Below are 14,583 nucleotides of genomic sequence, written 5' to 3' on the forward strand. Positions count from 1 at the left end.
AAATTTGGCCCTGAAGAGATTTTTCAGGGGGCTGCTTTCAAAAAGAGTGGAAGCATCTTTGCAGAGATTAACACGTTTACTATCGGGAGCAGTAGGGCTTTGATTCCTGGGCCATGCATACGGCAGCTGTTGTGCCGTACAGGGCGCAAGGCCTCCCTGGCACCCTTATTTCAACTTTGGTTCTAGGTAAATACAAGGAACAGGCCATTTCCCCTACTGAATCAGTAGGAGCATCTGCTTCCCATCAGAACACAGGCACTCAAGTAGCCTAATTTTAATTATAATTTTAATGCTCATTTCCTTGCTATTGTAATACTTCAAAATGATCAATTTTCAAATTATTTTTATATTTTTTTAGATTTACTACACTAATGCTCTCTTGCAAGCTCTTTAAATGCAACCACCTTTATCTAATCATAACGAAGTCTATTTTGACAAATGGAAGAATGAGAGGAAATGGCCTCAAGCTGCGCCAGGGGAGGTTTAGGTTGGATATTAGGAAAAATTTCTTCACGGAAAGGGTGGTCAAGCATTGGAACAGGCTGCCCAGAGAGGTGGTGGAGTCACCATCCCTGGAAGTGTTCAAAAAATGAGCAGACATGGCACTTTGGGACATGGTTTAGTGGGCATGGTGGTGTTGGGTTGATGGTTGGACTGATGATCTTAGAGGTCCTTTCCAACCTTAATGAGTCCTAGTTTTTACTTTCATTAAAAAATAATCCAGCCACCAAGCCAGGAAATATGAAATTGCTACTCTACCCTGAATTGGTTTCGTGGTGGACTTGGTAGCGTTAGGTTAATGGTTGGACTGGATGATCTTAAAGGTCTTTTCCAACCTAAACGATGCTATGAGTCTATGATTTTGCATCACGAGGAGGCCGTGCGAGCCCATTTACCTCACCGATTAAAACCAGAGTGCGCCAAGCCGCGAAGTGCCGCACGCTCGGTTCCCATTTGCAGGCTGGCAAAATCCTTTCCTGCCATCTCGCCTTTAACAGCCGTACTCCGCTGCCACCCGCCCCTCCCCGCCGCGGCCGCCACATGGTACATCCTCCTCCTCCTCCTCCCCGCCCCCCCCGCGGCCGGCGCGGGTGGTAGGGCCCGGCGCGGCGCTCGGCGGCGGCGAGCCAGGTCAGGCGCGGCGCGGGGGTGCCGGCCCGGTCCCCGCCGGCTCCGGCCGCCTCACGCCAGCCGCGGGGCCGGGGCTGTGGGGCGGCCGGGGCTGTGGGGCGGCGGGTGCCTCGGCGGCGGCTCGGCCGAGCACCGGCCGGTGAGGCAAGCCGTGGCGCGGCCCGCCGTGGCGCGGCCCTCGGCCGAGGCGCAGGCCTTAGGGGCCGGCCGACGTTACGTCTGGCCTCCCGTGCTTTGACGGCAGATGCGGCCGTGTCGTGGCGGTGACGAGGGCCTGAAGATAAGCGGGGCGAGGTGCAGCAGGAGAAGCTGCGTGTTTTCCAACTGATGCGTGGTTGGGAAGGAAACCCTCGGGCGCCGGCCCTGGCTGTAGGCCGCCAGCCGCCTCCCTGCCCGCTGGCTCCGGCGGCCATGGCCGAGGCCGGCTGCGGGAGCGACGGGCGGGGCGGGGCGGGGCGGGATGGGATGGGATGGGATGGGATGGGATGGGATGGGGGGGCCCGGCCTCGGCTCCCGCGCTGCCTGCAGGAAACCGGCCTCGTCCCGCCCCGCCGCCCCACTGCCCCGCCGCGGGGTCCCAAGGGAGAGGAAGACGGGGTGCCGATAGGGACCGGCCAGCTGGCCGGCCTTACGCGGCCAGGTGGCGATTGCTTGCTCGCTTTCCGTTTTCTCTGTACTAAGAACGTCACTTGATGACCTTTGGCTTAAATAGTGCTGTGCTTCCTTACGCTTTTTTTTTTTTTTTAACGTGTTTCCTAATCAGAAGGAAAAGCCTTTTCCCCCTGAGGATGGTCAAGCAGTGGAACAGGCAGCCCAGAGAGGCTGGGCGGGCGCCATCCATGGAGGTTTGCAAGACCTGACTGGACAAAGCAGGCTGGTCTTTTCCCATAACTGATCCTGCTTTGAGCTCTTGAGGACCCTTCCAACCTGGATTATCCTAGGATCCTCTATAGGTTTTTTCAAGAAAGCTTTATGTTGGTCTAGTGTATTTTTGCAATCCTTCTTTACCTCCTTTCCACTAGCGCTGCAGAAGCAGAGATTCATTTTTTGTAAGTGCAGAAGTGTGAATGCTTACTCTACTATGCATTAATCTACAAAACTGCTACTTACTACCGCTCCAGATTTCTTCACAAGCTATTCAAATCCTAGCTACGCTGCTTTCTTTGAGGTTAGGTACCTACTCTTCCTGGTTAATTCAAAGTTAAATCTCGGCACTTAGTCATTTAATTTAATTCATAGAATCATAGAATCGTTTAGGTTGGAAAAGACCTTTAAGATCATCCAGTCCAACCATTAACCTACACAACCAAATCCACACTAAACCAATCAAGGGTAGACTAGACTAAACCATGTCCCGAAGTGCCACATCTACCTGTTTCTTGAACGCTTCCAGGGATGGTCACTCCACCACCTCTCTGGGCAGCTTGTTCCAATGCTTGACTACTCTTTCCACGAAGAAATTTCTCCTAATTTCCAACCTAAACCTCCCCTGGCGCAGCTTAAGCCCATTTCCTCTGATCCTATCGCTAACTACATGGGAGAAGAGACCAACACCCACCTCACTACAACCCCTTTCAGGTAGTTGTAGAGAGTGATAAGGTCTCCCCTCAGCCTTCTCTTCTCCAGACTAAACAACCCCAGTTCCCTCAGCCGCTCCTCATAAGGCCTGTGCTCCAGACCCTTCACCAGCTTCGTTGCCCGCCTCTGGACACGCTCCAGCACCTCAATGTCTTTCTTGTAGTGAGGGGCCCAAAACTGGACACGCTATTCCAGGTGTGGCCTCACCAGTGCCGAGTACAGGGGAACAATCACCTCCCTGCTCCTGTTGGCCACACTATTTCTGACACAAGCCAGGATGCTGTTGGCCTTCTTGGCCACCTGGGCACACTGCTGGCTCATGTTCAGCCGGCTGTCAACCAGCACCCCCAGGTCCTTTTCGGCCAGGCAGCTTTCCAGCCACTCTTCCCCAAACCTGTAGCGTTGCATGGGGTTGTTGTGACCGAAGTGCAGGACCTGGCACTTGGCCTTGTTAAACCTCATACAGTTGGCCTCGGCCCATCGGTCCAGCCTGTCCAGGTCCCTCTGCAGGGCCATCCTACCCTCCAGCAGATCGACACTCCCACCCAACTTGGTGTCATCTGCAAACTTACTGAGGGCGCACTCAATCCCCTCATCCAGATCATCGATAAAGATATTAAACAAGGCTGGCCCCAAAACAGAGCCCTGGGGAACACTACTCGTGACCGGCTGCCAATGGACTTAACTCCATTCACCACAACTCTCTGGGCTCAGCCACCCAGCCAGTTTTTTACCCAGTGAAGACTACGCCCGTCCAAGCCATGAGCTGCCAGCTTCCCAAGGAGACTATTGTGGGAGACAGCGTCAAAAGCTTTGCTAAAGTCCAGGTAAATGACATCCACAGCCTTTCCATCATCTACCAGGCAGGTCACCAGGTCATAAAAGGAGATCAGGTTGGTCAAGCAGGACCTGCCTTTCATAAACCCGTGCTGGCTGGGCCTGATCCCCTGGTTGACCTGCACTTGCCTGTTGAGTTCACTCAATATGAACCTCTCCATAATCTTTCCTGGCACCGAGGTCAGGCTGACAGGCCTGTAGTTTCCCGGGTCCTCCTTCCGGCCCTTCTTGTAGATGGGCATCACATTGGCAAGCCTCCAGTCATCAGGGACCTCCCCTGTTAACCAAGACTGCTGATAGATGATGGAAAGTGGCTTGGCAAGCTCCTCTGCCAGCTCCCTCAATACTCTCAGGTGGATCCCATCTGGCCCCATAGACTTGTGAGCATCCAGGTGGCATAGCAGGTCATTAACTGCTTCCTCCTGGACTATGAGGGCTCTATTCTGCTCCCCATCCCTATCCTCTAGCTCAGGGGCCTGAGTACCCTGGGGATGACTGGTCTGGCTGTTAAACACAGAGGCAAAGAAGGCATTAAATACCGCAGCCTTTTCCTTGTTCTCGGTGACAATGTTCCCTGCCCCCGCCCCGATCCAGCAAGGGATGGAGATCCTCCTTGGCTCTCCTTTTATTGCTGATGTATTTATAAAAGCATTTTTTATTATCTTTTACAACAGTGGCCAGATTGAGTTCTTGCTGGGCTTTTGCTTTCCTAATTTCCTCCCTGCATGATCTAACAAGGTCCCTGTACTCCTCCTGAGTTGCCTGCCCCTTCTTCCAAAGGCGGTAGACTCTCCTTTTTTCCCTGAGTCCCCACAAAAGCTCCCTATTCAGCCAGGCCGGTCGTTTTCCCCGCCAGTTGGTCCTACGGCAAACTTTCCTACAGCCTACTAAGACCCAGCTACAGTTTGCTGTAATGAGAATAGTAGTGACAAGCATAGAGTAGTAGTCATACTGCTGCTCTCTTTAGTGAAAGATTTTGTGAAAAATACATGAGGAAGAGGTTGGTTTGCTAGTTTTCAAAAAGTGAGATGAGTCTCAAAATACACATTCAGAAATTCAAAATTTCTGAATGAAATGAGGGATGAATCAGCCAGTTGATGCTAGTATCCATTTCCTATAGAAGATATATATGGGAGCCCTCATTAAATAATGAAACTTGTAACATCCTTTTAGTCTGTAGATACAGGTCGCTGTGAGTGTGCTAGCAAGCAGGATCACAGATAACATCCAGGTAGACATTAGTTCACTTCCTCATTGCTGTTACGACACCTGGTGATAAGAGGGCGCTGCTGGCAGCAAGAGCAGGCACCTCGTCTAAGCTGGCTTGTTTTCTTCTTAATCTCTCAATTGATTTACAAGCCTCACAGCAATATAAGTATGTAAAAAGTTACAGTGGGGTCCTGCATATTAGGACAGCAGTCCAGCCTGAGCTTTAAGAGAACTCTGAACTCTTGGAATAGGTTACATACCCTGCAACTGTGATACTGTCATCTATGGGCTCTGAAAAACACCAGATCACAACTCTTAATCATCTTCTCAGTTTCTGTAGAACACCATGACATTAAAATGCATTCATCTTATTTTGCATGTTATATTTTACTTAATGCTCCTGACCGCAGTCAAATGCTGTTTAGCAAATAAAGTTTTCCTTCCTTTTATAGTATTCTGTGTTTCTGCATGGATGATCCTCACTAACAACAGGAAAAAACATTGACTATGATGTCAAACATTTTCAGACAACATAAAGCTTCTTTTAAGTGAACAGAACAATCGTTTCCATGTCAGATCTTGGAAGAGCACAATTTACTACATCAGAATTTTTTAAAAGCTCTATAATAGATAAAATGACTGTATTTTAAGTGACTGCATTACTCACAAGGCAATTTTGTTTTAACAGCAGGATTACACATTGAAGTAAAAGTCATGGTTAGTTATTTTTCCAGTTTGTACTCTGGAAGTATTGTCTGACATCCCAAACAATTTTAACAATATTTTGCTGGCAGTTTCCAGCTGAGCTGAAGCATTAATGAAGAAAGCCCTGATCCTCCAGAGATTTACTTACTCTGACTGGACCCACTAAATTCAAAAGAACTACTCAGTACTCAGACACAGGCGGTTGTTTCACTCCCTGTGGAGGAGAGGCGTTAGTTTGCAGTCCCCATGAAACAGTCACTTTTTCAGGATGTAGAAAGGTCAGCAGAGAAGAAGTCTGTGACTTACCTACACTAACAGTGCTTTCAGGGCTATTGGGAAAAATCGCTTGTTCTGTGGCGGAGCTTGCTGGACAGCTTCTCAAGTCACAGAGTTTATGAAGATAAAATCATTAGCCGTGGGGTTATGACACAAGCAGCTTCATTAGGCAATCAGATTTTGCCTCAGAGATTGGAAATAATATTAAAAAACAAGTTTACCGATAAACAGCTTCTGTTAACATAAGCTTGCATATAGGAAATTATGTCTTACTCTGTTAGTTTATGATGTAACTTAACAAGAGTCCAGCTTTTAGAAGCTGAAAAACATCAACTTAAAAGCAAAGGTACACTTTCTTGAGGTAAAGTATTTTACTACTGGAAAATCTTTAACCTTACCTGGCAACTAGATAGAGGCTCTATCACTTAAGTTCTTTAAAGAAACCACGTGTTTTCTTCAAAGATGGGCTATAAAGAAGATTTTAGGGGACTCGTATAGCTATTCCTGCAATAGCCTTCTTGGTCTCTTATGTAGGAGATTAGACTACATGATCCTAACAGTCTTTTCTCTCCTAAAAAAAAAAAAAAACCCAAATAATTTAATTTAATGCTCACATAGGTACTTTTTGAAGCGTGCTATACTTTGGGAGAGGTGAAAGCAAGTGTATAAATAGAACTGTCAAACGCACAAATTGTGGGGTGTTTTTTTTTTTTTTTTTTCTCATTTTCAGTTTGAGTAGTTTTAAGCACGTTACCAGCAGCAGCAATTTGTGCAAGTATCTCACAGACCGGCAGTTCTCCCTTTCGCACTGTATGCTTCCAAGAGGTTATTATGAAAACAGCACCTAGGAAGTTAAAGATACACTCGATGGTATCTTTCTTTGACCGCTGCGGCTCCTTTGGCCATTGCAGGGCAGGTGGCAGCGCACGCGCTATTGGCGGTACCTGGCAGTCAGTTTGAGCAAAGGTGGGAGGTTTGGGGTTACCCACAACTACCCCATGGTTGCTGTGTGGACCCCAGCACCGCCACGCACCTATTCGATGGGGTGCACGAGGACTCTGCCTACGGGGGAGTGGCTGTCAGTGAGAGAAGTGACCTGGAGACAGAAATAAGGCGGCAGTGCAAAGGGCAGCTGTAGCGAAGTAGGTACTGGAAGAGGCAGGAGAAGGCCTGAAGATGTTACAGCGTACTTGCTTCCTCCCCCAAAATACCAGCATGCTTATTCAGAACCCAATTAACAGACTCAGCTAGCGAAAAACACATACATAAAGGTTTTGATGATTTTTTCCTTAATTATAACAAGAATGATTTCAGAATGCAGTTAGGCTACGAGCTGCTGCTAAAGGAACACCAGGCGGGGTCTCTGACACATGAAGGAACAAGTCACACTCCAAACAATGCTTCAGAAGTTAAGCAAATACATTCAGATGGGTTAAGAAAGATATTTAAGCTGCCTTTTTTTTTTAATTAATTTAGTAGAATTACTGTCAAGTTAAATTGCCTGAAACATTTTTCTAGTATACTATGAGTGAGCTGTAATGTACTAACAGTGTTAGCTGCAGGAAACGGCTGACAGTTTGATTCTTGTATGACTGCAAGCATTTATACGGACAGAGCGCTGCCCCCACATCAGGTCTGTTGCATCCGCATGTTATTGTTCCAGTGAGGCATCCGACAGAACATTAACCTTTCAAAAGTATTTCCTCCCCCCCACTTCTGCATGAAAGCTGAATTTTGTGCTAATAACAACACTGTTGAGAGTAATTTCTTATGCCAGCTTAGTCTAAATAGCAATGTCTCTGAGCATTAACTTGTACCTTAAATGTGTTTTCTTATAGTTGTTCTCTCTCCCTAGGGCTGAATTCCACGATGTTGAGAGGAGTTGCTTACAGTGCAAAAGATACATTTGCTCTTCTGTTGGCAAGATCTCAGTACTGTAACCCAGGATTGAAGTTTTCATCAGTATGGACTGAAGTAGCAAACAGAACCTTGCCAATACATTCCACTTACACAACTGATACAAAATCAAGAGAGGAAAATAAGAAAACCATCGAGAGCCTATACAGATTGTCAGTTGACATTAAGAAGATACGGAGACTAAAGGAATGGGTCCTTCTCCAGGATGTGGCCTATGTTAAAGAAATTGCTGGTATCTTACAAGAAATGGGAGCAGATGAGACCGCTGTAGCCAACATTTTAGAACGTTGCCCAGAGGCAATTCTCCATACCCCTGCAGAGATAAACTCTCAAAGAGCTCTGTGGCAATTAGTATGCCAGAATGAAAAACAGTTGATTAAATTAATAGAGCAATTTCCTGAGTCTTTTTTTACTACTGAGTATCAGGAGAACCAGAAGGCAAACATACTGTTTTTTCAAGAGTTGGGACTTAAAAATAATATAATCACCAGGTTCTTGACAAGCGCACCCAGTATTTTCTATAATCCTGTTGAGAAAAACAAGAACGTGATAGAGACATTACAAAGAAATTATTTAAGTTTAGGAGGTTCTGATGCAAATATGAAGATCTGGATACTGAAGCTGTTGAGCCAAAATCCATTTATTTTATTAAATACCTCCACCGCAATCCAGGAGAACTTGGAATTTCTCCAGAAGAATGATTTCACTGACCACGAAGTCCTACAGCTCCTGTCCAAACTTAAAGGTTTCATTTTTCAACTTACATCTAGTACTATGCAGAAGAGTATGCTTTTTTCCAAAAATGTCTTTAAGTGCAGTGATCAAGAATTAAAACAGCTAGTGCTGAAATGCCCAGCCCTTCTCTACTATTCTGTTCCAGTTTTGGAAGAAAGACTTGAAGGACTACTGAAGGAAGGAATTTCTGTAGCGCAGATCAGAGACACACCAATGGTGCTGGAGCTGACAACGCAAATTGTTCAGTACCGAATTAAAAAACTCTCTGCTTTGGGATATGATATAAAGAGTGGAACTCTAGAAAACTTGAATGGTACTAAGAAAGATTTTGAAGTCAATTATGGTAAGATACAATCAAAGAAGGAGAGACCAATTTTTAATCCTGTTGCTCCTATACACATTGAAGATTAATTTGAATGCTGTACTTTGATAATTTTCTTTTGCCTAATTTAAAGAGAAAAGAGACGCTGGTTCTTTGAGAAGACCCAAAACAAAAGTAATCTTAACCCAGTTGTAGTCTTACACCATACTTTGTCCTGAAGCAGGTCTTAGGCACAACTTTGTTGTACAATTGTACCTTTCTAATGCTTTCAAATAATATCATAGAGCCTGGTTATGATAAAGGTTGCCTTTTTTTTTTTCCCCTCGGGGAGTAGTGCACATGTTTTTTTGGTTCTGTTACATTTCCTTATCTAACAGGGCATTAACTGCTTTGGATTTTCAGCTCTGTCACTGCACAGTCCAGCCTGTGGTAGTAATTAGCACAGTCTTTACCTGAGAAAGAAAAGGAGGGTTTTTTTTTCCAGCAGTGTTCATCAACCTGCTGTTTCACTGACTTTTAGAGACTCTTTTGGAGTTCCATTCCTTATTGCTGCAGTAAGTAGCTCTAGCTCCCAGATCCTGACCTGCAGCAGACTTGACTTCTTGGATAGAAAAGCCTAGCTAGGGCGCAGTCTGAGAACAGGGGCAGGACGTAACTTTTTTTTTTTTATTATTTTTTTTTATTTAAGTGACTGCTACAGTAAGGCCCTAGTATGTTTGTGTACAAAGCACAATGCAAAGATACTACAAGACAATCTCCTTTACATTCCTGAGACTTCAAAATTTACTCCTTTTGCAAAAGGTTTGGGGCAGGAGGAAATACATTTATTGCTATTGCCTACTTCTTAATTTCTTCTTTTCTAGCAAAGCTCGGGGAGAGAAAAGGTTAGGGAGAGACTCAAGTGAGTCTCAAATGACTGTAGGAGAAAGTCATGCTTTTGTATTAGGTGTAACAAAACTCCAGTCTGTAAACCACTGGTGATTAAAAATGACTACCAGATTTGCAAACAGCTGCCACAGTTTCTAAATATATGGGTGACACTGCTTCTCCAGTAACACCGTACGGTAATTGTTGACAAGTGCTGGCTTTCAAAATAGTAACTATCTGACAGTGTTTAAGTTCTTAGGGGATTTTATTTATTTTCATTTATGGGCTGTGAATGATAATATAAAGTAGTAGCATCACTGATGATCATCCCAATAAAACTAGGATCATCTGATTTTATTTCTCAGAAAGTCTTTCCTAAGCAACTATTCCATACGCATTCCCTCTTGACAGCACGAGGGGGAAAAAAAAAAAAACAAACAAACCAACCACCAGTTACACTCTCCCCTCACTCCAGGCCGTTCTTCAAGGTCATTTTTAACAGACATTTTGGCAGCCAGTCCAGAGTTCCTTTTCTTAAAGAGAAGTTTTAAATTGCTGAGGAAAGCTGGTATTGAATTACTTGTTTAGAGGGTGGGCTGCAAGACGATGATTTTATATAGCCTGCCACGTTATCCGCTGCGAGCTTGGAAAGGGCTAGAAACATCTGGTTAGAGCAGTGCCAAGATCTTGACAGCTGAAGGTCTTAACAAGGCCAAGTGCCGGGTCCTGCACTTCGGTCACAACAACCCCATGCAACGCTACAGGCTTGGGGAGGAGTGGCTGGAAAGCTGCCTGGCCGAAAAGGACCTGGGGGTGTTAGTAGATAGCCGGCTGAACATGAGCCAGCAGTGTGCCCAGGTGGCCAAGAAGGCCAACAGCATCCTGGCTTGTATCAGGAATGCTGTGGCCAGCAGGAGCAGGGAGGTGATTGTGCCCCTGTACTCGGCGCTGGTGAGGCCGCACCTGGAATACTGTGTCCAGTTTTGGGCCCCTCACTACAAGAAAGACATTGAGGTGCTGGAGCGTGTCCAGAGGCGGGCAACGAAGCTGGTGAAGGGTCTGGAGCACAGGCCTTATGAGGAGCGGCTGAGGGAACTGGGGTTGTTTAGCCTGGAGAAGAGGAGGCTGAGGGGAGACCTTATCACTCTCTACAACTACCTGAAAGGAGCTTGTAGTGAGGTGGGTGTTGGTCTCTTCTCCCAAGTAGCTAGCGATAGGACAAGAGGAAATGGGCTTAAGCTGCGCCAGGGGAGGTTTAGACTGGAAATTAGGAAAAATTTCTTTACGGAAAGGGTGGTCAGGCATTGGAACAAGCTGCCCAGAGAGGTGGTGGAGTCACCATCCCTGGAGGCGTTTAAAAAACGGGTAGATGTGGCACTTCGGGATATGGTTTAGTCTGGTCTACCCTTGATTAGTCTAGAGTGGGCTTGGTAGTGTAGGTTAATGGTTGGACTGGATGATCTTAAAGGTCTTTTCCAACCTAGATGATTCTATGATTCTATGATTAAGGTCACCGCCGTGCAGGCAAGTGCGGACGTGACAGCAGCCTGTGGGGGTAAACAGAGCTCTTGCAGGAGCACGTGTGACAGTGGCGAGAATTCAAGAAGGGGCGCGTCTCACCAGCACGATAAAAGTCAGGCTGTGTTACTAAGCCATGTCTTTGCTGACTCTTCAAAACATGTTATCGGTTTTTTTAAGAGGAAACTGGGAAGATAGCCATATTAAAAATTCACAGGCACTTGCCTTTGTCACTTTCTGACTGTCCTTCAGTGCTCAGCTATTAAGCAGACCACAGTATTATTTGAATTCAAAAGCGTCCTTCCCCTCAGACACAAGGGGGCATTTGAGCTCGCTGAAGCTATTCATAATACAGTCTGTAACGCTGAACCACAGAACTGATCCCTGGATTAGGATGAAAAGGAAACCAAGGCACAGAACAGTGTTTTCCCTGAAAATTTAGTTTCGGCATTTCTACAGGTATCTGTTTTTAAAGTTCCTGAAACAGCTTATTCCCATCACTTACAGTATTTCCAGTAGCAATGAACAAAACAGGAAAGGGACATATTTCCTTAATTGAGTCACAGCCCGAGTTACCACCAACTCCTTTTCCATTCTGCATGTTTCAATTTCTCCGCCTCCCCTTTTGAAACAAAAGCATAAGCAGAAAGACTCCTTTTCTCTACGAGTAACCGAAATTCATTTAATCCTTCATTCGTAACTCTTACGCCTAGGACTTGTGTCTCTCTTCTTCGCAAGATTCATTTATAATAAAACCTCAGGGAAGCTCCCAATTACCAAAACGTTGTATAGCTGACATTCGCTTCCTCGTCTCTTCCTCATTCACTCACAGTAAATGTGAAACAGTTTATACTGTTTAAGTCTGGCACATAAAAGCCTGTAGACCAGCCTTTCGTTACATAGTGAGCAGTCAGGCATACAAGTAGTCTTCATAAACATTTCCCCGTTTGACATGGGGGCTGGGAGAAGGAGAGTAAAATAAAACCACCATAAAACCAACCCCGAAACACAAGAACAACCCCACTGCCCCTGAAAATTTCAGTTCCATATTCCATTCAGCTCACTAAGATCTTAAAAGTGAGTATCCCCAAGCCTCGGTTGCGAGGAAAAAAGATATTGGTACAAGGGCTTTTGTGTTGTGTCTATGCACAGCCTACACAGTGAAGTTAAGAGTTTTTGTTAAGAGCTGGTTGGCGCTATTTAGATGCGGATAGAAGACACCCTGGGGCATGATACTGTGGGACAATTTATACCTAAGTATGCCCTTCTCCACAAATTAACCGAGGAAGCTTTCAAATGCCTGAAACAGCAACAATTTAATGTTTCACAAGTGTCAGGACAGAATCAGAACAAGTTTTTAAGACAAAGCAAGTTTCATAAGTGAATGGAAAATATGCAGGATATAGGACAAAGCTCTTTCCGAAAACTAAAACCATACGCCATGTTAAAGTGTTTCAGTTACAAGATTCAGAAGTAGTAACTACAGGATATGTTAAGAACAAAACATAATGAAGTGCTGGCAGCTCTTACAGCTCTAACATTGCATATCTCAGACCACACTTTTCTGCAGCAAGTTTCATAGTATAAAAATTAGAGAATGTCATAAAAAAAGGGGTATGACCAGTTCAATATTTATGTTTTCAGAAAACAATGAGGAAGGGTTTGGTTGAGCGTCACCAATACCATTATGCTCCGAACAGGTGACTCATAAGAGTTCAGTGGTAGCACTTTGGGGATCCATCTACATTGGAAACTGCAGGGGGAGCAGACCATACTAAATTATTTGCTGCAGCTAGATTGCCTCTGATATCCCAGCTAGCTCATTTCTAGAGCTAGCTGGTATCCTTAAACTACACTATATTCTATGTGATTAGCTTTTGACGATAAAAACCAGTTAAAAGTCTTCCATTTGTTGCATAAACTTACCTCATCACACCCTTGCAGCAGATTGGAGCTAAGCAGCTGGTGCATCTAACAAAGGAGCAGATGATGCCGTTTGTTGGGTTTTTGCTCTTCCTGCTGCCCCAAAACCCCATGCTTACGAATACCATACTACCAACATATACAATTACTGATATCAAATAAGGTTGTTCCAGAGTGCAGTTGAAATACCAATGGCTCAGAGAGACTAGGTGACTACTGTACCATAATTTACACATAGTATACTTTCAACACCCATGAATATAGGACTAAGTTTTAGACAAGTGATATGTTTTGATCTTTTTTAATTTCTGAAGTCTCCCTATATATCCTTCTCATACAACCACAGCCCCTGAAAAAGTAAGCTTACGTACTTAGAAGCTCTCTGTAGGAACACAAGTTTTTAGAAAATACTGCATACACAACATTCACACCCTTCTTCCATGGGTTTCCAAGGAGGTTACTTATTTGCAAAGTCAGTACACCAAAAAAAAAAACCCAGTATTACCAACAGCTTCTATTTTAAGGCAACCTCAAGTTGCATCATTACAAGTGCATTTTGTCTCACACACTGCAGAGGACCTACAGATGTTCCCATGTGAGGTGCGTCAACGTTTGGAATCTGTCAGTATACAGTTTACTTGGATGATCTTTCTTTCTTTCTTTCTAAGGCCTCATCTACCTTTTTTGGTTTGTTTTAAATAAAAATATTGCATTTTACTCAAAAATCAAAATGCAGAGTATGAGAGAAAAGATGTAGTGAAAAATTCCTTGCATTTGCTTAGACAGAGCCAGAAGCTAACCTGGCGCATCATGGAGTTGAGACAACAGCTTTGCTAGTTCTTCAGTGGTTTCCAACTACACAAAGGAATTTCTTTCAAGTCAGACAGTTGTGCTAGATGACCACAAACATCAGCCCAGTTTCCATTAAGCCATCGTTTTTTCTAGTGTCTGTAAGAAGTTTATTAGAAGCAAGTTTTCACTTGCAGGAGATAGATGCATATCATTAAATACACCTGAGATGGGGCAATCTTGTTTTCAGTAAAAATTGATAAAGTTTCAGATACCGGGATTCGTAAAGAGTGTCTACAGCTCATTCTGTGAACTGCACTGAAACGACAGGACAGTTCTTTACACAGCTTCACCTAGTAAAAAGATACTTTTTTCTAATAAGGCATTGTTAGTTTACTCTTTATGATCCCTTCTACCATGTTGTCAGACTTTCTCACTTCTATCTCCCACTCTCATTTCCAATGTCTGCCCAGCTCCAGTTCTATATGATCCAGTCCGCACTGGTGGAATGCAGTCACTGACAGTTTACAGGCTGCCTGCAAATACAGTTTCATAACCGAAACTATTTGGGTACGTCCAACAATGCTGTTGCACAGCTGAAGGATCCTTAGGAGGAGGATGTGGAAACCACTGAGAACATTAAATGGCATCTCAGCATATTGATGGTACAGCAGAGATTACCAAGTTTCTGTGTTCACATTTTAGTCCAGAACTGCAAAAGACTTACAGTAAACAAATATTCAAATATGTATTACCTCTTCAGATACACTTCTATA

General features: G+C 44.6%; 1 protein-coding gene across 3 annotated transcripts; it reads left to right on the plus strand.

Moving 5' to 3' along the window:
• The first annotated feature begins 2,480 nt into the window (after positions 1–2,480).
• Positions 2,481–8,934, plus strand: MTERF2 (mitochondrial transcription termination factor 2). 3 transcript variants are annotated; one of them, XM_075723651.1, is made up of 2 exons: positions 2,481–2,709; positions 7,592–8,934. In XM_075723651.1, exons 1-2 carry the CDS (start codon positions 2,481–2,483, stop codon positions 8,797–8,799), a joined length of 1,437 nt encoding a protein of 478 aa, XP_075579766.1. In that variant the 3' UTR covers positions 8,800–8,934. The 3 variants fall into 3 exon arrangements, with proteins under 3 accessions (XP_075579766.1, XP_075579783.1, XP_075579775.1); XM_075723668.1 differs by lacking the exon at positions 2,481–2,709 and adding an exon at positions 3,521–3,536; XM_075723660.1 differs by lacking the exon at positions 2,481–2,709 and adding an exon at positions 6,727–6,882.
• Positions 8,935–14,583: the final 5,649 nt, after the last annotated feature.

This window comes from Pelecanus crispus, chromosome 1, assembly GCF_030463565.1.
Source record: "Pelecanus crispus isolate bPelCri1 chromosome 1, bPelCri1.pri, whole genome shotgun sequence".
NCBI classification, from domain to species: Eukaryota; Metazoa; Chordata; class Aves; order Pelecaniformes; family Pelecanidae; genus Pelecanus; species Pelecanus crispus.

What these genes read in the sequence shown, in the direction of transcription:
- MTERF2 (XM_075723651.1), top strand. Translation starts at nt 2,481, where the DNA reads ATGTCCCGAAGTGCCACATCTACCTGTTTCTTGAACGCTTCCAGGGAT. An exon ending in CTCACTACAACCCCTTTCAG is followed by an intron (nt 2,710 to 7,591) that starts GTAGTTGTAGAG and finishes CTCTCTCCCTAG; the next exon opens with GGCTGAATTCCACGATGTTG.